Below are 22,465 nucleotides of genomic sequence, written 5' to 3' on the forward strand. Positions count from 1 at the left end.
TATTTGTACTAAGTCCTAGTACTTGTGTCAAATCATAGTATTTGTACCCAATCATAGTATTTCTGCCATATCATCGTATTTGTGCCAAAACATGGTATTTGTTTTGCCAAATCATGGTATTTGTGCCCAATTAAAATTTCTGTTATGTTATAGTATTACTACTAAGTCGTAGAATTTCTTTTCTGTTATAGTATATCCGCTGATATGTTCCAAATCATAGTATTTATAGCAAATTATAGTATTTGTGCCCAAACATAGTAATTCTGCCAAAGTGTAGTATTTGTGCAAAAACATAGAATGTCTGCAAAATCACAGTATATCTGTTATGTTATAGTATTACAACTAAGGCATAGCTTTTCTACCAAATCATAGTATTCCTTCAAAATCATAGTATCACTGCAATTTCATAGTATTTGAGCGAAATCGTAGTATTCGTGCAAAAACATATTGTCTGTTAAATCACAGTATATCTGTTATGTTAAAGTATTACTACTAAGTCACAGTACTTCTGCCAATTCGTAGTATTTGTACTAAATCATGGTACTTGTGCCAAATCATAGCATTTTTTGCAAATCATAGTATTCGAACCAAAACATAGTATTTGTACGAAGTCATAGTATTTCTTCTAAATCATAGTATTTCAATCAAATCTCAGTAGTTGTGCTGAAACGCAGTATTATTGCCAAATCATAGTATTTGTACTGAAACATAGTATTTCTGCCAATAAGAGTATTTCTACTAAATCATAGTACTTGTGCCAAATCATAGTATTTCTGCCACATTGTGCTAGTTGTGCAAAAACATAGACTGTCTGCAAAATCATAGTATATCTATTATGTTATAGTATTACTACTAAGTCGTAGACTCTCTATTTTGTTATAGTATCTCTGCTGAATACAGTATATGTGCCAAATCATAGTATTTATAGCAAATCATTGTGTTTGTGCTAAAACATAGTCATTCTGCCACATTATAGTATTTGTGTAAAACCAGAATGTCTGCAAAATCACACTATCTGTTATGTTATAGTATTACTACTAAGGCATAGTATTTCTGCCAAATCATAGTATTTGTACTAAATCATAGTACTTGTGCCAAATTATAGTATTTGTACCCAATTATAGTATTTGTGCCATATCATCGCATTTGTCAGTTCAACTTATTCAACTCTTCTCAACAGCCCAACACCTCTTCTTCACCCCGTTTCAGCATAATTTTGAATTTTTTCACCCCTTTTCAGCACAAATCCCAGATTTTTCAGGTGTTTTCAACAGAAATCTCTTTTTAGCAGACATTCTGCTGATTCACCTGTTTTCAGTGCCATGTTGTACTTCTTTACCTCTTTTCAGTAGAAATTCTGCTGATTCACCTATTTTAAGCAGAATTTTCAGTCTTTCACCTCTTATCAGTACAAATCTCAGTATCTTCTGCTAATTTCAGAAGAAACCTTTTCACCTCTCCTCTTTTCAGTACAAATTTGAACTTCTTTACCCCTTTTAAGCTGAATCTTTGCCTTTCCACCTCTTTTCAGCAAAGGTTTCTGTTTTTTCACCTGTTTTCAGCAGAATTTTTCAGTTTCTTTACTGCCATACAATTTTTGCAGCGTTTCAAAGTTTTCAGTCATTTTCAGCAGACAGCTTCAGCGTTAAGGCATCCACACAGCATTTTCGCAGGAAATGCAAATTTTTCTAGTTCTTTATACTTTATTCTTCAAGTTGCTTCCGTACGTTTTTTGGACCTTATCTACTTCCACAATTTTCAGCCGATTTTTGCCGTTCAAATTTTAAACTATTCTGCTATTTCTGCTAATTCCGGCTATGACTTTTGGTATTTTTTGCTATTATACTTTTTAAGATATTAAGCTTTTTATGCTTTTTTTTGTCCCATTGAAATGAATGGAAAACTTCCAAAATTCTGCTAAAACTTGCCTGTTTTTGAAACTTAACTACTTCCTCATACTTTCACCTAGAACAACCATTCAAACTTTAAAATGTTCACAAATTATTGGGCTATTCATGTATGATTCAGCTTTTTCATATCTGTTACCATTTTAATCTTATCCCTTTTTAAGTTTGGAGTTGCAAAATTGTGATTTTTCACAAAATACATTCGTTGTTATGGTTGCTATGCACTTGGCTTTCAGCGAGCCACTGTAAATTTCGCAGTCTTCTCTTCATGTCCAAACAAGTTCTTGCTACTCGCTCAATTTTCACTCAACCCACACAAATTATACATCAAAACGTAGGTATTTTTGCTGGCTTTCAGGAAATGTCACTATCATTGTTGTGGGATTTATAGAATTTTGGCAAATCTCCTCAGACCAACACAAAGTCGGAAAACTTTCTATAGAAAGTCAATGGAGAGTTTGTTCAAAACCACAGCTTGATTTCTGTAATGAGAGGCATATTCGAATCGTCATATCTCCTTAACGAAGCGAAGTTAAGACATGAGGCTTGTGCCAATATATCTTCAGACACTCCTGACGCTCAAAATTCAAGAATTTTTTTCTCACCTATTACCATTTGGCCATGAATTGGGTTTGTTTGAGGGTAGGAAATTTGTCCCTCGCTCAGATTTCTTCAGATTTCAAACTCTGGAAACGAGGCACTTTTTTTCTCTCGTCATATCTTTTTGATGGATTTCCACACAGAGCTGAAAATTTACATGACTGTTCACCAAAGCCTGCTGTCTCTTACGGTGAAAGAATGATATTGATACTCCAAATAGATTTAGAGTTAGAAAGCGTTGTTTGAGGGCAAGTCAAGGCAGTTTTCGCTTTGCCTCTACTCAGTTATGGTGCATTAGAAGTCAAATATCTTCAATAATTCATATTTTAATGATAAATTGTCAACACTTGAAGATTCCCCCATCTCTTCTGAACAAAACGGTGTAAGAATGACTGTTCTAGCCCCTACGGTTAGGAAATTATAGCCATTTGTTTGAGGGGAGTCCTCACTATGAAAAGTAGACAGCACAAATCCTGTCTCTGTGCTGCGTGTGTGTAAAAACAGGTGCACTTGTTTTGGCGGGAAAAAGTACACAGCCTCTCTGATTGGTGGATTCAAATTTAGCAGCTCCCGGTCTGCTTGACTGACCTAGAAACTTGATTTTCTCTCCCTGTGTGTGTGTGTGTGTGTGTGTGTGTGTGTGTGTGTGACAGAGAGAGAGAGAAAGAGAGGGCGAGAGAGAGTTTTTATGGGAGCATCTTATTGTATGATTTAAATTCTGTATATTTAGACTGGTTGACTGAATTTGATCCTGTGTATCTCTCTGTGCATGTGTGTTTCCATATGTGTACATATTTGTGATTGTGTGACTGTTATACTTTTTTTTGCTGATTTCATTTCATTTAACAATTACATTTGAGTGACCCTTAGCATGTTCAGCATTTTTTCAGCTGTTCATTTTGCGTTTCCAATTTTTCTATTTAAGTTATTACTATTATGCTAAGTCATAGCATTTCTGCTGCTTTTCAGTATTTGTGCTAAATACAGCATTTCTGCTAAATCATACTATTTCTGCTATTTCATAAGATTTGTGCTAACTATAGTGTTTCTGCTAAAAAAAAAAGTATTTCTGCCAAATATAGTATTTTTGATTAATTATAGTTTTTCTACCAAATCATAGTACAGTTTTACTGCTTTTTATATGGCTTCTAAGACAACCAATCATATCTGAGGGCTTGCACATTCAAATTTGCATATTGTTGCCTTCATGGCTTCCCAGCCAGCCAATCATATCTCAGGGCTGGCACATTCCAATTTGCATATTGGGGCATTCATGGCTTCTAAGAACACCAATCATATCTGAGGGCTGGCGGGAAAAAGCACGCAGCCTCTCTGATTGGTGGATTCAAATTGAGAAGCTCACAGCTGTTTGACTGACTTAGAAACATGCTGTTAACAGCCCCTGTTCACTTGCTGCTGCTGCTGTGTGTGTGTGTGTGTGTGTGTGTGTAAGAGAGAGAGAGAGAGAAAGAAAGACACACACAAAGACCCTTTTTAGGGCAGCGTCTCATTGTTGGATAAAAATATAACATGTTCAGACTGGTTGACTGGCATAGACCCTGTGTGTGTGTGTCTCTCTGTACATTTGTGTATCCATATTTGATTTTCTGTGTATTTGGTGATGTGTGTATCCATATTTGATTTTGTGTATATCTGTTGGCTGTTCTTATTTGGTGTTTTTTATAAATGTATTTTTATTTTATTTTTTCACAGGTGAACAAAAATTAATTTTGAGCGAACTTAACCAGGTTCCTTTTTATTCAGCTTATCATTTTACCTTTCCAATATTTTCACTTAAGTTATTACTATTCTGCTCAATCATAGTATCCGTTCTAAATCATTATGTGTGCCTATGCCAAGAGGCACACATATTACTATTCCTCGGATTTATTATTATTATTATTATTATTATTCTTCAGTTTCCGCCTGAAATTTTGCAGCGAATCTCGCCTCGCAGTTTTGAGACAAGCTTCATATATGTTACCTCATTTTGTGCGGCTGGATCAGGAATGGTGTGCTATGACTTTTGGTGTTTATGACTATTATAGTTTTTTAAATATTAATATTTTAGTGAAAATTTTCCCGCGCTTCTCTGCCAAACAGTTTTGACAATAGGGTTACATATGTTAGATCATTTTGTGCGGCTGGAGCTGGACTAGTATGGTATACACTTTTGGTGTTTATGACTTTTATAGTTTTTTAAATATTAATATTTTAGTGTAAATTTAGAAAGATTCTTCTTTTGGCGCCATAGAAACAGACTTCATTTGTGGTGTGTTGGCTCCATCTTTTGGTCCCACTGATACAAATTTCAAACTTCATTTGTGGTGTGTTGGCTCTCTCTAGTGGTATGCCAGGAGTAGTACGGCCTGTCTACCCTTATTTGGATTACCGTAATGATGACAATATCAACGGTGCGCACAGCGTCGCTGCTTTCAGGAGCCATTGGAATTTTTAAGGTTGCGCAAATCATTCAAAAGTTACGGTAATGCTTGGTGGAAAACTCAATATCCCACAATTCATAGCACGCCTCTGCCGAGTCAAACAATGGCGGCCATCACTTAGTTTTTATTTTCCTCTTAATACTGTTTCTAGGTCACAAAATAAACTTTTAAGATGTTTTCAGGCGAGAATATAGGTGTGTAAACTTCAAATATCTGCTCGTTTTGTCAAAACATCCCATATTAGCGACAATGTTCTGACGATGTCGTTTTTGCTTGAGGCTAGCTGGCTAGTGTGGCTAGCGCGGCTTTGCTAACAAGCTACAGCCGGCCTGGATGACAGTGAGAGCGGCTTACTCTGGTTTCACACCCGGTCCTTCGTAAAGTCTCGTGGTCACAGCTGGACTTATTTTTCGTTTATATGGACCGATGATTTATTTATTTATTCATTTTAGTAACGGTATGAACAGTGAAAGGTGGTGGATTGGCCAGATGTAAACTTCAAATATCTGCTCGTGTTACCAAGACATCCCATATTAGCTCTGATGGTTTCGGTGCCTGCAAAGAGCTAGACAGCTAGCTAGCTAACCGGAGTTGGCTGTCTTTTTGACTCAGGGTTATAGCTGGACTTATTTTTCGTTTTTATGAGCCGATGAGGGGTTTTTTTTAGTAACGGTACAAACAGTGAAAGGTGGTGGATTGTCCAGATGCTGGTCGATGTGGAAAAAATAACTGAGTTGTTTGGTGGTCGCTGACACGGAGCTACAACCGAGGGCAGCTATCCACCGGTGTGTGTCAGACAGAGCATGCAGGGAACGAGACATACGAGGCGGCGAGGCGACCGCCGATCGACCGGTGGTAGATCGTGGATCAGGGAAACCGAAGGCAGGAGAAGCAGGCGGCTGCCGGTCAGAGCGTGAGGTGAACTGAATTTCAGGTAAGAAGTTATGAACTGCACTCTATTTGGGTCAGATATAAACCGAGTTTAGGTGTAGTTTATTTTCCTTGTGCTGACTTTTTACAATCAGTTATAATAACTCGTACTGCGTGCTAGCTAGCACGACGGAGTTTCTATACAGCTGTGTGCGCGCTAAGTTACTGATGTTGAACTTTATGACAGCCTCCCCTGTCATTCTCTCGCCTGTTCAAACTTCAGTCATGAAACTGATCAATGATCGGCTTTTCTCTCTTTTTTGTTTATCGCGCTAAACAACAGCAGCACGTTTAAGCTTGATCAGCTGTTGTTAGAATTCATTTGATTTTAATTTCTAGTATCAGCTGATGTTTGCTGGAGCCACAGCTGTAGAAGCGGCTGGTGGAAACCAGGAGATGACCTTACCGAATCATCAGAGCTGAACTGGTGATGGAGAAACAGGTTTACCTTTTTTTTAGGTGACATGAATGAGTTAAAGGGAAGTTATGAACTGTTTCTGAGAGAAATAAACACCAAGCTCCTTTTTTATTTAGCTGACAGCTGGTAACTGTGCAGGGGCAGATCTAGCAAAGCTTTTGCCAGGGGGCCAGGTAGGGCATCTTACAACCAAAGTTTGTATAATAATACACAAGATTGGCTGTAGACCATTGTTAATCATTCAGAACACTGTGTAAAAATAACAAAAAACAAAAAGTGAATGCAAAAGTGCATAAATATTTATTTTACGTGATTGATGTGTGTGGCGGGGCGTGGTCTGCAGTGCCGCTGCAGGGGAGGTGGACCCACCTGAGCGGCATCTGCAATCACGCCTCTCTGGCGTAGTCTGTGCTCTCTCGGCTGTTTTTTGGGTGTGTGTCAGGCTGTGAGTTGAAAAGCTACAGCCGGCTGTGTGGGTACACCAACCATGTGTGAAAAGTGGTCCATAACGTAATGCTTCAAAGCGTGTTCATGCAAACATTGTCGGGTCTGCCGTGGTACAATGGGACTTCTGCTCATGAAACTATGTGCACAGCGTCTGCAAATCGGGGCTGTACAAAGTCACTTCATCTTTACCTAAAACTGTAAGCTGTCATCTGTGAGGCGCGAGCGGTGTTTGTTTTTACCATAGTTCATGGTGGAGAATGGCTGCTCTGCTGAGTTTTGCTCTCTGTAGCTGTATGAATGGCAAACTACACTGATTACCAGCGGCATAGGCACACTTAAAATTTCTTCTGAAATTTTCGCTTTCTAGTTGTTATTAAGCTATATTGTAGGATTTCTGCTAAATCATAGTATTTCTACTATATTATATTTCTTTTCTAAATATAGCATTTCTGCTATAGAATAGTATTTTTGCTATGTTGTAATATTTGTGCTAAACTGGAGTATTTTTGCTAAAACATAGTATTTATATAAAATTACAATATTCATAGTATATTACAGTGTCTCTGGTAAATCACAGCATTTCTGCTATGTTGTACTGTTTTTCTAAATCATAGTATTTCTGTAATGTTTAAGAATGTTTGGCTAAATATATTCTTTCTGTTATCTTATACTATTTCTCCTAAATTCTTGTATTTTTGAGAAGTTATCATGTTTCTGGTAAGTTACAATATTTCTGCTAAGTTCTGCTATGCTATTGTATTTCTGCCAAGTATTATGTTTCCTCTAAGATATTACAGTTCTGCTAAGTTACTACATTTTAGCAAAGTTCATTTGCTTCTGCAAAGTTTTTACAATTTCTGCAACTTTTCAGCTTTTTCAGCTAGTTTCAGCAGACAGCTTCAGCTTTAAAGCATCCACACTGCATTTTCGCAGGAAATGCAAATTTTTCTAGTTATTCTTCATCTTCAAGTTGCTTCCGTACGTTTTTTGGCCTTTAACTACTTCCACAATTTTTGTGCTATTTTCACGGTTCAAATTTCACAATATTCTGCTATTTCTGCTCTTTCCGGCTATGACTTTTGGTATTTATTACTATTATACTTTTTGAAATATTACGTTTTTTTCCATTAATTTGTCCCATTGAAATGAATGGGAAACTTCTACAATTCTGCTAAAACTTGCTTGTTTTTGAAACTTAACTACTTCCTCATACTTTCACCTAGAACAGCCATTCAAACTTTAAAATGTTCTGAAATTATTGGGCTATTCATGTATGATTCAGCTTTTTCATATCTGTTACAGTTTTCATCTTATCCCTCTTTAAGTTTCCATTTGCAATATTGTGATTTTTCAGAAAATACATGCGTTGTTATGGTTGCTATGCACTTGGCTTTCAGTGTGCCACTGTAACTTTCGCAGTCTTCTCTTCATGTCCAAACAACTTCTTGCTACTTGCTCAATTTTCACTCAACCCACACAAATTATACATCAAAACGTAGGTTTTTTTGCTGGCTTTCAGAAAATGTCACTATCATTGTTGTGGGAGTTACAGAATTTTGGCAAATCTCCTCAGAGCAACACAAAGTCTGAAAACTCTCCATAGAAAGTCAATGGAGAGTTTGTTAAAAATCACCGCTGGATTTCTGTAATGAGAGGCATTTTCGAATCGTCATATCTCCTTAACGAAGCGAAGTTAAGACATGAGGCTTGTGCCAATATATCTTCAGGCACTCCTGACGCTCACAATTCAAGAATTTTTTCATCACCTATTACTGTTCTGAGATGAGTTACACTTGTTTGAGGGTAGGACATTCATCCTTCGCTCAGATTTCTTCAGATTTCAAACTCTGGAAATGAACCACTTTTTTCTCTCGTCATATCTTTTTGATGGATTTCCAGAGAGACCTGAAAATTTCCATGACTGTTCACCAAAGCCTGCTGTATCTCATGGTGAAAGAATGATATCGATACTCCAAATAGATTTAGAGTTAGAAAGCGTTGTTTGAGGGCAAGTCAAGGCAGTTTTCGCTTCACCTCTACTCAGTTATGGTGTATTAGAAGTCAAATATCTTCAATAATTCATATTTTAATGATAAATTGTCAACACTTGAAGATTCCCCCATCTCTTCTGAACAAAACGGTGTAAGAATGACCGTTCTAGCCCCTATGGTTAAGAAATTATGGTCATTTGTTTGAGGGGAGTCCTCACTATGAGAAATAGACTGCAAAAATCCTGTCTCTCTCTGTGCTGCGTGTGTAAAAGCCTGCACTTGGTACACCAGTTTTGGCGGGAGAAAGCACACAGCCTCTCTGATTGGTGGATTCAAATTGAGAAGCTCACAGCTGTTTGACTGACCTAGAAACATGCTGTTAACAGCCCCTGTTCACTTGCTGCTGCTGCTGTGTGTGTGTGTGTGTGTGTGTGTGTGTGTGTGTGTGTGTGTGTGTGTGTGTGTGTGTGTGTGTGTGTTTAGTGAGAGAGAGAGAACCCTACCCTTTTTTGGCAGCATCTCATTGTAGGATTTAAATTGAATATAGTTAGACTGGTTGACTAGATTAGATCCTGTGTGTGTGTGTGTGTGTGTGTGTGTGTCCATATTTGTAATTGTGTACATTTTTACTATTCTGCTAAATTATAGTATTTCTGCTACTTTTCGGTATTTGTGCTAAATACAGTATTTCTACTAAATCACTCTATTTCTACTATTTTATAGGATTTGTGGTAAATATAGTATTTCTGTGTAATTATAGTATTTCTACCAAATCATAGTATTACTGCTAAAACATAGTATTTCTGCCAAGTCTTGATAGTTCTGCTATGTTATTATACTTGTAATTAAGTATAGTATTTGTGCCAAAGCATAGTATTTCTGCCAAATCTTAGTATTATTGCTAAATCAAAGTATTTGAGCAAAATCATAGTATTTGAGCATATTCATTCTATTTGTGCCATAGCATAGTATTTTGCTGAATCACAGCATTTCTGCTATGTTGTAGTATTTGTCCTAAATCACAGTATTTCTGCAAAGTTTAGGTATTTTTGGTTAAATAAAGTATCTCTGTAATCTTGTACCATGTTTGCTAAATTCCTGTATTTCTGAGAAGTTATCATGTTTCTGCTAATTTACAATATTTCTGCTAAGTTCTACTATGTTATTGTATTTCTGCCAAGTATTATGTTTTCTTTACGTTATTGCAGTTCTGCTAAGTAATTACATTTTTGCTAGGTTCTTATGCTTCTGCAAAGTTATTACAAATTTCTGCAACTTTTCAGCTTTTTCAGCTAGTTTCAGCAGACAGCTTCAGCTTTAAAGCATCCACACTGCATTTTCGCAGGAAATGCATATTTTTCTAGTTATTTGTGCTGTCACTGTCTGAAACAAACTGTGGATGGAAGCTATTCAACATTTTTATTTAACATTTTAAATATTTTTATTTAAACTGCAGTACGACCGATTGGTGGGGCTCATTTCCAGCACGGAGCCCTGCTCCTAACTGTCAGAGATGTAACAGTCTGTGAACCTGGATTTAAACACACAGACACACAACCAGTTTTTGCAGTTTTGTTTGTTTGTTTGTTTTTTAAATGTTTAAACAGAAGAAAAGGAACCGGCCAGCCGTACTGGGAGTCATACTCTGAATTGTGTTTTTTCTGCCTGTTAAGGGTGAAAACACAAAAACCCAGTGTGCTGTTGTGGGTCTGCAGACCTAATGTACCTGTTGATCTGTCCACAGGAGCCTATTGACAATGGACCACTTTTCTGCGAGCTCGCATTTTACATGAGAGCTGCCAAGCCGGATCTCAGTGAGTCACATGACCAGACACTATAAACACACACATACTGTCAGCAAGCCAAAGTTAGCCCTGCGATCATAACACAAGAGTCTCACCAGCAGGGCAAACAAATAAAAAGAGAGGCAAGTTTCTTAATTAAAAGATGGTGTTGCAGCCGAGGCTCAGAGGAGCCCTACAAAGGAAAGGAAGCGTTTGGTGGCAGCGCCGCCGGCCCCCGGGCCACCGCTTTGCATTTTATATAATAACAATCCAAATGTCAGTCTCCCCTGACGATTAACTGTTATATGACTAAGGAACCAAAGCCTCATATTTTATTCATGCTGGAGTCTCACGTTGTTGGTAAATATTTGTCCCAGCAGCAGATTAGCTCGCGGCCATATTGGCCACTTTCCCCACTGATTTATACTCTTATTACTTTGAGTCTCACATCCATCACCCACTTAAACCAGCACCAGCCTTTTCACAGAGTTTACTTCCTGTGTTGTTGATTTCATGTATGCACACATTAAAAGCTCACTTTAGTCAAACATGTACGTGTCTGATAAGTTTACTCTTGCCCTGCAGTTCAGAGTTGGATGAAGTCCAAGAAGCTGAAAAACCTGGGCGTGCCCCGGTACTGGGGCTCAGGTCGACATGAGAGAGGGGGTCAAAGGTAAGAGTGGGAGTGCTGGGGACAAATCTCAGTTTGTAATGATGCAGCACGTCTCTCCTCCATCTATGTGACATTCAGTCGTTCAGGTTCTTCTTTTGTTGACGTGAGAAATGTGTCCAAACTACAGACTCAGCAGTTATATTTGGTGCAAGCAGCTCGAGCTGTGCATCAACTCTGTGTTTGACTTTTCCTCCATGATGTTTGCATGTTGCACACCGGATGGAGTCACATACACACACAGTTTTAAAGGAGAGGTGGGCATGATTACGCTGATTAGAGCTTCTGTTTTCCCTGCCCAGCTCAGAAGGTCTCTGCCTTTTATAGCAGACCTCACTCTGATTCATTCAGTGGATTACTTTGGCACTGCCTGATACCATGTAGTGGATCTTAGTAGTAGCACTTGTTACTGGTTTCATAAGGGAGTTCGCTCCAGTGGCCTGATAAGGCATCAGCTTTGGTCCCGCCTGGGTCACATAGTTGGCACTATCCTCAGCCCTACCATCACCTCTCCTGACTTCCTCTGTGCACTTATAATAACTCAGATATTTAAGCTAATCTCCCTGTTTACACCTTTTACAACTCAATTTTTAATATTTTATTATTTTTTACTGTGTGTTAATGTCTTGAAAGCTCGATGAAAGAAAACACCAAATAAGCTGTAAAGTGAAACTGCTGTGTTCTACTCACAGTAACAGGTAAAGCTGCAGCCTTTCTGACGCTCTGCTAACAAAGCTCTCTGTACCAACCAGTTACAGGTTCATGGTCATCGACAGACTTGGCACAGACCTGCAGAAGAAGTTTGAGGAATGTGGAAGGAGATTTCCCAGAAAGCTGGTCCTGCAGCTCAGCCTTCGACTGGTTGGTTATGTCATGATGAAGTTGTTTGAGTTTGAAACACTTACGTTGTAAACAGCAGGTCATGGTGATCACAGGAAAGAGAAAATGTGTGATGGGGAATGACCAACATCCTGAGGATGAACGTTGTACGCAAACTGAAAATAACTGATGATGAGGGTCGAATAACAAGTGGTTTCATCCTCAGAGTTAGTGATGCACAGGGGAGGAAATGGGTTTTCCCAAAAAGAAACAAAAGTGTATTTTCAGTTGTTTTAATGATTGTGGGTCAGAAGCATCCTCCTGCTCATCCTGTAATGATTGTTTCTGCTCAGGTAGAGCTGTTAAAGTGAGCTGCTGAAACTGTGTGTGTAATCTGACACCGCTTTACGGCAACGCGAACGTCATCAGCCGATTTCCTGCACCTGTGCTTCCGATTGAAAATCCTTTGTTTGCCTGAAAATATCAACAATGAAGTAATTAGTTTACACAGTCCAGTAAGATTTGTCACAATGACACTGGATAGACTGTAAAATAGTCATTTACTATGACTCTTTTTCTTGTTAGAAATCCCACGCTGCCTCTTCTTTTATAGCAGCATGTTCACGTTCGCTCTAGTTTATTAAGATCTATGTGGAGGAAGTGAAACTTTGTTTCTGGTCAGACTCACCTCTGTGTCTCTGGTGCTCAGCCTGGCTTCCCCTCTAAAAATGACAAATGTTTATGTTCTGAAACTGAACGTAATGAATCAAGTTACTGCTAATAAAATCCTTCTAATGTGATCACAGGTTTGGTTTTACGTGACTGCTGCTCAGTGAGGTGATGATGGGCTGAGCATCTTCTTGTGTGGCCAAACTGCACATTATATTTAAACCATGTAGTGTGATTACTTTGTACTAGGGTCTTGCTACATTACAGATGTATCTGTACTCTGTATTTGATGGAGTATTTGTTCCTGTGCAGCTGGATACTCTGGAGTACATCCACGAGCACGAGTACGTGCACGCTGATGTGAAGGCGTCTAACCTCATGTTGAGTCACAGCGATCCTAACCAGGTCAGTTGGAGTTCCAGCGTGCTGACTGAAACTATGACAGTTTACAAAGTGCCGCTGTGACCCGTGCATCGACAGGAGGAGGAGCCTGGTTTTGGTTGGAACACACTCGCACCGCTTCATTAGATTCAATTAGGCTTTTGCGACGGGGGGAGGTGAAGCGAGAGTGTTCAGACGGGGGAGATTAGATGGCAGGAGCACAGAGCTGCAAATAAGGTGGGGGCAGGGGCAAATATTTAATTTGGAGATTAATAATGTATCATCGGTGGTGTTATTAAGGAGCTTTTTATAAATGACAATTTAGAAATCAGCCCCTCAGGATTTTAATATTGGCTCTGGTTGTTTTTCCTGTTCTTCCTCGGAGTTGGTGAATGTAGGTTTGCTTTTATTGCTCTACATTTCTTTATTAAAGCCACAGAGAATATAAGCACAATGCAAACTGAGGAATAATAAAGTGCTATGGAGCTGGAATTAGAATTGAAATCGTGTGTTCTCCTGCTCTCCTTCATCCTGACCCGTGTCTGTGTACAGTCAGTGAACACTGGTAAAACATGGATTAGTATAAAGTACTGTGTGTATGTGTGTGCATGCCTGAATCTTTGTGTTTGTCAACTGTAGGTTTACTTAGTAGATTATGGACTGGCCTATAGGTACGCACCTGAAGGTCTGCCCAAGGAGTACAAGGAAGACCCCAAGAAATGTCACGATGGTACCATCGAGTTCACAAGCATCGACTGCCACAAAGGAGCATGTAGGTGCAAACGTACGCGAGTAGTCATGACGCCCAACATGGTGTACAAAACCAGAGTGGTAATCTGAAAGAGTCAGTAGGATCTGATTATTTTAACCCTCTCAAGGCAGGCGTTGCAGATTTGCAACAGTTTACAACTAACAACCTGATTACCCCACATACATATTTTATGAGGTTTTTTTTTCTTTTGATAATTTTCCCTGAATATCAGATTTCTCCTGTAACTAAAACTTAATTTGAGCCTGAGAGGGTTAACCATGAACAGGAAAATCAATGTGAACGGATTTCAAACCATTTTAGTGAGGACAGTTTGGAACAGCTGGGCTGTTTCCTCCCCATTTAAACTGGGATTCAGTTGGGGGGGAAACGGCCACACACACACCATACACACCATAGAGTGTAGAGAAGAGTGTGACATGGCCCCACATTCGCCCAGAGACCGAAACAGTACCCATGTTTGTTTTGCTGTACAGTCAGAGCACTTTAACACGGCAGTGTGCTGGACTGACTTACCTTTGGGGCCACAGTCGTAGTACTGAGTCTGCTGTGTGTTCAGCCACAGCGTTGTTGCTCGAGCCAAAGAACAAGACTGATACTGATTGATGGTCCTCATCTCGTACAACATGGAAATAAACCTGAATGGTATTATGTACATAAGTGTCTGATATTGCTTTTGTTGCTGCGTACGCCATGTTTGCTAACAGCCGCGTCCAGGCGCAGCGACCTGGAGATCCTGTCCTACTGCATGGTTCAGTGGCTGTGTGGTCGGCTGCCCTGGGAGGACAAGTTGCAGGACCCGCTGTACGTCAGAGACTCCAAGATCCGGTATGTGAAACTCAGTACCCAGCCTGGGTGCTCCACAGTCAGCAACACTTTGCCATTTATACAATTCTACAATACGTTTTATTTTTTACATTTTTTGTTTTGTGTTGTACAGTTCACACAGATTGACGTGTATTAAAGAAAGTTGTGTAACGTTTTCACCTCCAGGAGTCAAGAAAACATCACAGAGTTCATGGCCAAGTGTTTCTCCTCTCAAGACAAACCAGGTGAGACAGACTCACAGCGGCGGCTCTGTGGCTACGATGGACCAGCGCTGAGCTGGTCACACTGATGTGCCTCACCGTATTATTCACATACTGTAGACTTTTTTACACTTGTCACATCATGAATACTAATAATGTGTTACTGTGGTTGCGAAAACCACAATGCCCTGCATAATCCCACAGTCTGAAACTGCTGTGACCTCAAATCATATCAAGTTCATGATTAGTCGAACATTTTACCTTTCCATTATTTTAACAGTGTTTAAGGAGTTTAAGTTGCCTTGGAGTTGTTGTCAGCTATGATCAGTACTGTTAGTGTTCTTTGATAAGGTTTGTGTGTGTTGTGATTAGTAAAGTGTGAATTGATTCGTTCCTGGCTGCTCTCATGTGTTTCTAACATGATGTAATTCCTGCCTTTGAGCAGTGACCACCTGACCTCTCACTGGGATAGAAGTACAGGCCACAAGCTGCCGCAGTAAATGGCAACATTGTTGCCCGACTGTGCTAAAAGTTGCCTTTTAATGTTGGTGCTTTGACCGGAAGGCAGCGTGTCGGTTCAGACAGAGGAGACGTCGCACCTCCGTCCTTCTGCTGTGCTGAGCACCATCTGTGTGCGTGTCTGTGTGTATTTGTGTGCCAAGTCTGAAGAAAGTCCCACCACACAACATTTAGCCTGACGTTGACATCTGAATGCAACACACTATGGTGACAACAGTGTGTGGGGGAAAGCTTGTGTTTAAGTTATGTCTTTGTTTATGAAGTGTTTGATAAAAAGAACTAACATGGATGACCTGATGATTTCAAACGAGCAAGAAGGTGTGAGGGTTCTGATGAACGGGCTTCTCATTGTGTTGCAGATGAGATCCAGCGGTTCATGGAGGAGGTGAAATCTCTGGGCTACACAGCCAAACCACCCTACGACAAGCTGCGCTCTATCCTGCAGGCTGGACTGAAGACCATTGGTGCAAAAGAGGATGGCAAGCTGGAGTTCACCTCTGTGAATGGAGCAGCGGTGCCTCCCACCAAGGTCAGCACCCCTACTTGTTTCAAGAGGGAAGCAAGAAAATGCAGTATTTGAGCTCGAGACTGTGGGGGTGTACAACTTTGACTTACCGTCTAATTATTTTCCTCATTTAGTCGACTAAGAAATGAACAACTGTCGCTTCATCATAATTATTTCTAACTTTGTTTGGTGATGACAGGAGTAATTGTCCCATGGTTTTAGGCATCATTGGTGTCCAGTTCATATCTATGAACTATATAATATGTAGTTGTTTTGTATCCTCTGCATTAACTGATCCACCAGTTCCTTCTTGGTTAGTGTCCAGCCTCCAGCTGTCTTTATGGTCGAAGGGTTAGTGTGTAGGCTCATATATATTACACATTTGATGTCCACTCCAGGGACTGCTCACATTCCCCTCTGCCAACACCTCGGGGTCGCCTGTCTTTTCAGATTGTTGTGGTCATAGGGGCGTGTTCAGAATGAAGCGATGCCACATGGTTTGATGAAATGCCAACTCTGGTATTATGGCCGATGCCACTCGGGCTCCATGGTGCTGGGTAGTGATCACAAGGCCTGCTAGAGGATGTCGAGTCTTGAGGTCTTGATTGTTTTGTCAGAGACATTCACACCAGTAACCTTCTGGACGGCTCTTATAGTGCTCATCGTGTTCCTCCTCGCACAAAGAAACAGATATTGTTCCTGCTGATGGGTTACGGACCCCTCAGGGGGGGTTATGGCTGTGCTGGGCGACACGGCAAACCTGGCCGTGGCTGGACTGGCTGTGAAACCAGGTATCTCCTCATGCTATTGCTTTGGGAGTTGTCTCGTTGTTGCCCCTCTAGTGCACCTGTTGTTAATTTCATTAACACCAAAGCAGCTGAACTGAACTCATTAACATTCCTCTCTGTAATTTGCCTCAGCTGATAAGAAGTTTCCCTTCATGTGTCTGTATGCAGTCGCCCGTCTTTGATTGTGTGTGTGCGCTCTTAGTGTTGGTGCACATCAGGACAAACATCATCGCCTCTGTATGTGATCCTGGAGCACTCAGCTACAATGTAACATTTATATTTGTTACTCCCCCTGACACTCTCTCACTGTCTCTCCCTCCACCCCCCTCGCTCTCTCTCTCCTCCTGTCTCTCTCACCCCCCCTCCCCTGTCTCTCACTCTCTCCCCATCTCCCTCTCCTCCTGTCTCCCCATTTTTCTCTCCCTCCCTCTCTCTCTCTCCTCCTGTCTCTCTCTCACCCCCTTCCCCCCTCTCTCTCTCTGCCTCCCTCTCTCTCTCTCACCCCTGCCTCCCTCTCTCTCTCTCACCCCCTTCCCCTCTCTCTCTCTCTCACCCCCTTCCCCTCTCTCTCTCTCTCTCTCGCTCTCTCTCTCTCTCTCTCTCTCTCTCTCTCTCTCTCTCTCTGCCTCCCTCTCTCTCTCCCGGTCTCTCTCTCACCCCCCTTCCCCTGTGTGTCTCTCTCTCACCCCCCCCGTCTCTCTCTCACCCCCCCGTCTCTCTCTCACCCCCCCTCCCCTGTCTCTCACTCTCTCCCCATCTCCCCCATTTCTCTCTCCCCCCCTCTCTCCCCATCTCCCTCTCTCTGTCTCCCCATTTTTCTCTCCCCCCCCCCTCCCCCCTCTCCTGCTCTCCCTCTCTCCCCCCCCCCCCCCGTCACTCCCCCACTTGCTCTCTGTGCATATGGAAGCTGCCACTGGGGACGTGGTGTTGCCAGCCGAAGGGTTACTGGGCCCTGGTGCTTGTTATTGTATGTAATTATCCCGCCAATCTGTTCACCTCAGTGGGTGCCGCATGGTGATCATGAGGTAGCAATTGTCAAAATGGAGGCAAAAATGGAAAGGGGGGCAGTGGGCGGAGTCTCGTTACACAGGCCCAGAAAGGACAGCGACGGATGGAGGAGCTGATTGCCTGTGATAAGTGCATCGCTCTCTCTGGGGGCACCTTTACATCCTGAGGACATCTCATGTTTGCTTTGACAGACATAATAAGTTTATGAACAACTCTTCAGCAGCCGTCGTGTTTGTGGAAGCTCTACAAAGTACATTTCACCTTGAATGAACCCAGGTTGGTCCATGTTTTAGTCGATGCAGAGTGTCACAGCTTTACAACAGGAGAGTAATGGCGACAGTCAGATTCTAGTGCGTAACATGTTTCCTGTGGGGAGTCTCTGGAATTTCCTCATAACTGTGATAGAACTTTACGTAGCAGTTTTCCAACACTGAGAGTTTGTGAGTGCTGATGAGAGTATATAATGAGGAGCTCAGGGTCAGTGAGACGCACACATAATCATCAGTGCATGCCTGGATCGACTGTTTGCATCCATCATAAAGCTGCAAGGATGTTGTGGCTGCTGTTGGCTGTGACTACGAGCTGCTGGGTTCTTTGGTTTGTGTCATTTACGTGTGTGTGTCCTGTTAACAAAGGCTAGATGGGCATGCTCATTGTAGACCACCCTAACTTGTTAAACACATCAGATTATTTCAAATGATGATTCTGGATGAGAACTACAGTGTTTCTTCTTGCCTGTGCCCCCCCTTCACCCCCGGGGGTGAGAGGGCCCTCCCTGAGCCGGGGGCCAGGTTTCTTCCTGTTCAGTTTTTCCTTCCCACTGTCACTGTGTCGTTGTAGCATCTTTACCTTACAGAATAACTTAGTGTGAGGCGATGGTGGTGATTTGGCACTATATTAATACAATTCAGTAAAAATAGAATTAAATCTCAATTCATTTATGGCATGAGGCAGTTTGACAGTAATTATCTATGTGGGAAATATTCTTGATTTAACATATTCTGTAGAAACAAACTGTACACGACCCACAGTGGACTCCCAGGTTTAAAGTAATGTCTTTTAGTCGACATCAACACACCGACTGGTGCTTCTCTTCATATTTATCGTGTTTCTCTCTCTGTAGAAGACGGCCAAAAGAAAGATGGCAGCAGATGAAGCAGAGGAGAGCGAGGTGGATTCGAGTCCCGTCAAGAAAAAGAGAGTCACAAAGAAGAAAGGTTGGTTTCCTCTTCAGAGTGTACCAGTTTTTGTCAATGTATCTCTAAATAGAGTAACTGAAGCAGAGGTTATGAATGAAAACTACATGACAACATTTGGGTTAAAAGATTGACAGCCTGCTGAATTTAACTTTGCAGAGGTTAACAGACTGAAGAAAAGTCCCAAAAAGACTCCGAAATCCAGGAAGGTGCCCAGCAGTGACCCCAAATCCAGACTTGTGGAAATGGGAACCCAGACATCACCTGGACTTGCCCAGAAATCCAGAGGCAGACCCAAGAAAACGAGCACCTGAACATCCACCTCACTCCTCCACTCAGGCTTTTAAGTTGGATTTACTTTGGTCTGTTACACTGTTACACTGTGCTAATAGATGCTGATGTTTGATTGCATTGTAACAATAAAGAGATAATGACATTGATCAGTTGTTCTTATTGAAACTTCTGGGCCAAAGTGTGAAGAAGCTCAAACTTCAGTTGTTCTGTTGCTTTTTTTATGGCATGTTTGAGGAACTCAGTGGCACATGAATTAAGAACTAGTCCATAGATGGCGCCATCTTTAAACTGGGGGTAAAGTAATGGTTTGCCACTTGTCTGTAGATGCTGAACAATAATCTGATTGCTGTATCAGAGAGCAACTTGGGGTTGGTATCTTTCCCAAGGATACTTGGAGACTGGATTGAACATCCCACCTTCTGATTAGAGGTTGACCTGCTCTACCTCCTGAGCAGTGATGGGAATAACGGGGTTACAAGTAACGGCGTTACTTTTTTCAGTAACGAGTAATCTAACTAATTACTATTTCTATCGTTACAACGCCGTTACAGTTACAAGAAAATGCGGTCGCGTTACTGTTTTTCAACAAACAGACGGTTGAAGCTGTGTTCAGCTTACAGCACCTTATATCAGTTGCACGGAAGTAGCTGTAAGTAATCTGGACGCTACAGCTTTAAGCAGCTGTGCGCTCCCCTGACGGCAATCGCTTTCTGGCTGACGATCACTTTTTGGCACAACACCTGGAGCTAAGGGGGCAAAATAATCGCATGAGTGCTGCTGTTTGACTGAGGAAGAATAAAGTAGTCGTGGTAAGCCAATCACATGACCACTTAAAGACAAAGTAACAAGGTGATATATACCAGTTTATAAATTATGTTGATAGGCCACGTAAAACCAGAGTCATGATAAACAATATATACGCAGCGTTTTTTCCTCAATAGTTTCGCCACATTTACTGTCTAAGGACAGCACTAGCAAGCACTCTCTGCTTATGAGCAAAAAATAAAAAAAAAACCCAAAAACAGCCCATTGGTGTTGGTGGAAAAATGCACCATGTCGACCAATCAAAAAATGATATGGCAACATGACATTTGGTTGTTTAGGAAGAGGGTGAGTGATGGGGAGAGAGAGAGAGAGAGAGCGAGTTTTGAGATGTGAGAGATTTGTGACGTTTAGCGTGTTTGGAGTGTGTAGTTCATGTGTTGTCTTGTGTAGTTAGTGTGTAGTGTTGTGGATAGTTTTGTGTTGTGTGTTAGAACAATGAGGCGACTGCTGTCTCCAGGTAGAAAACAGGAGTGATACACCTGCTGCTGTCAGACCTGCAGGTATCAGGCTGTGATGTTCTCCTTTATAGTGGACAGAAATTATTTTTTTGGAGTGGCATAAATAATTTGCGTGGCATCTTATTGAATGCAGAACGTAAATAGTTTGAAATGGTTATTTTTAAAAAAGGGTAAAAGGTAAATGGATGCAAATAACTTGTTGTTTGCAAAACTTGTACATATGATTTTAAAATTGACAATTTATATTTGCATTTAAAGTTATGAAATATGATTCATTAAACATGTTTGTGGTTGTTACAGTAAAAATATAACTTTTTCTACTCGGATTTTATGTTTTTTGTCTGATTTTAGATCAATTGTGTTAATGCAGTATGTCAAAATGAAAACATAACTGTAAATTCAGACACGTGAGGTTGTGCTGACAACAATGATGCCAAACAAGACAAAGTAAATAGTTTGTAAAGGTGAAATGTAGAGGAAACATCAAAAGTAGTTAAAAATGGCCAATTATACCCTGGACCCCAGAGGGTTAAACATTTTTTTTTTTTTAAAGTAACGCAATAGTTACTTTTCAAGTAATTAATTGCTTTTAGAATCTTTAACTCAGTTACTAACTCAGTTACTTTTTTGAAGAAGTAACTAGTAACTATAATTAATTACTTTTTCAAAGTAACTTGCCCAATACTGCTCCTGAGCTACTGCTACCCAACTGCTACTGTTCTTAACACCGTTTAACATTTTACAATGAACAGCAGTTTGGGTCTATAATGCTGTAAGGTCCTGATCTCGTTATAGTACCTAAAGAAGACACAGGTGCAGGAAGAGCAAGACAGCAAAGAGTTGACCAAAGTGCTGTACAACGTAATAATGAAACAATAACATTAACATCATCAAACAGGTAAGAAAATTCAAATAAAAATTGGTAACTCTCATACAGTATAGAAAGCCAAAGAGAAAAAATGTGTTTTAAGATGGGATTTAAAGAGTGACAGGTGGGGCCTTTCTAATGTGGAGAGGTAGATTGTTAAAGCTGCAAAAGGTCAGACAAATAGTCTGGTGCTTGGCCATTTAGCACTTTATAAGTCAAAAGTAAGAATTAAAATTTAATTCTAAAATGCACTGGAAGCTAATGAAGAGAAGCAAGCACCGGGGTAATATGTTGGTGTCTCTTCACATGAGGCAAAAGGCAGGCTGCAGCATTTTGTACAAGTTGGAGCTGTGCCAGACTGGACTGACACCAACGTATAGTAAATTACAGTAGTCCACTTGAGAAAGGGCGAACGCATGGATTGCTCGCTCCAGGTTTTTAAAGGATAAAAATGATCTCACCTTGGATAGGAGCCGTAATTTAAAAAAGGACCGCTGAACAACTGAATTATTTTGTTTCTCAAATGTAAGTTTGTTATCTAAGAAAACCCCCAGGTTTTTTTTTTTTACGTGTGTTTTAACAACAGATGCTAAGTTACATAAATCTAAATCTGGGGCATTAAAGTTACAGCTTGGTCCAAAAATAATTACTTCAGTTTTGTCTCATTAAAAGTAAGAAAATTTGAGACCATCCAGGTTTTAACTTCGTCAAGGCATTTGAATAAAGATTCCATGGAAGTGGAGGTGTTTCTATTAAGCCGAAGATAAATCTGGGTGTCGTCGGCATAAGAGTGCTCCCCCTTACCATATCACTGCTCCCCCTTACCATATCAGACAGCCCTGTATCCACTGTGAAGATCTTCAAGTTCCTGGGTATCACCATCTCCCAGGACCTGAAGTGGGAGACCAACATCAACTCCATCCTCAAAAAGACCCAGCAGAGGTCTGAGACAACTGGGGAAGTACAGTCTTCCACAGGAGCTGCTGGTCCAGTTCTACACTGCGGTCATTGAGTCTGTCCTGTGCTCCTTCATCACAGTCTGGTATGGTGCAGCCACTAAACAGGACAGGCGCAGAATGCAGCGGACTGTACGAGCAGCAGAAAGGACCATCGGCGCCCCTCTGCCCTCCATCCAGGACCTGCACCT

General features: G+C 40.9%; 1 protein-coding gene across 1 annotated transcript in view; it reads left to right on the forward strand.

The window, feature by feature from the left end:
* Positions 1-20,603, forward strand: part of vrk1 (VRK serine/threonine kinase 1) — a 43,916-nt gene extending 23,313 nt beyond the window's left edge. The window contains exons 4-13 of the mRNA XM_063499972.1: positions 10,482-10,551; positions 11,107-11,194; positions 11,944-12,052; positions 12,992-13,084; positions 13,700-13,832; positions 14,537-14,657; positions 14,823-14,881; positions 15,736-15,905; positions 18,801-18,894; positions 19,033-20,603. Of these exons, the coding sequence (XP_063356042.1) occupies positions 10,482-10,551; positions 11,107-11,194; positions 11,944-12,052; positions 12,992-13,084; positions 13,700-13,832; positions 14,537-14,657; positions 14,823-14,881; positions 15,736-15,905; positions 18,801-18,894; positions 19,033-19,187 (1,092 nt within the window). The 3' untranslated portion in view covers positions 19,188-20,603. The remainder of the gene's footprint in view (positions 1-10,481; positions 10,552-11,106; positions 11,195-11,943; positions 12,053-12,991; positions 13,085-13,699; positions 13,833-14,536; positions 14,658-14,822; positions 14,882-15,735; positions 15,906-18,800; positions 18,895-19,032) is intronic.
* Positions 20,604-22,465: the final 1,862 nt, after the last annotated feature.

Source organism: Pelmatolapia mariae, linkage group LG16_19 (assembly GCF_036321145.2).
Source record: "Pelmatolapia mariae isolate MD_Pm_ZW linkage group LG16_19, Pm_UMD_F_2, whole genome shotgun sequence".
Classification (NCBI taxonomy): domain Eukaryota; kingdom Metazoa; phylum Chordata; class Actinopteri; order Cichliformes; family Cichlidae; genus Pelmatolapia; species Pelmatolapia mariae.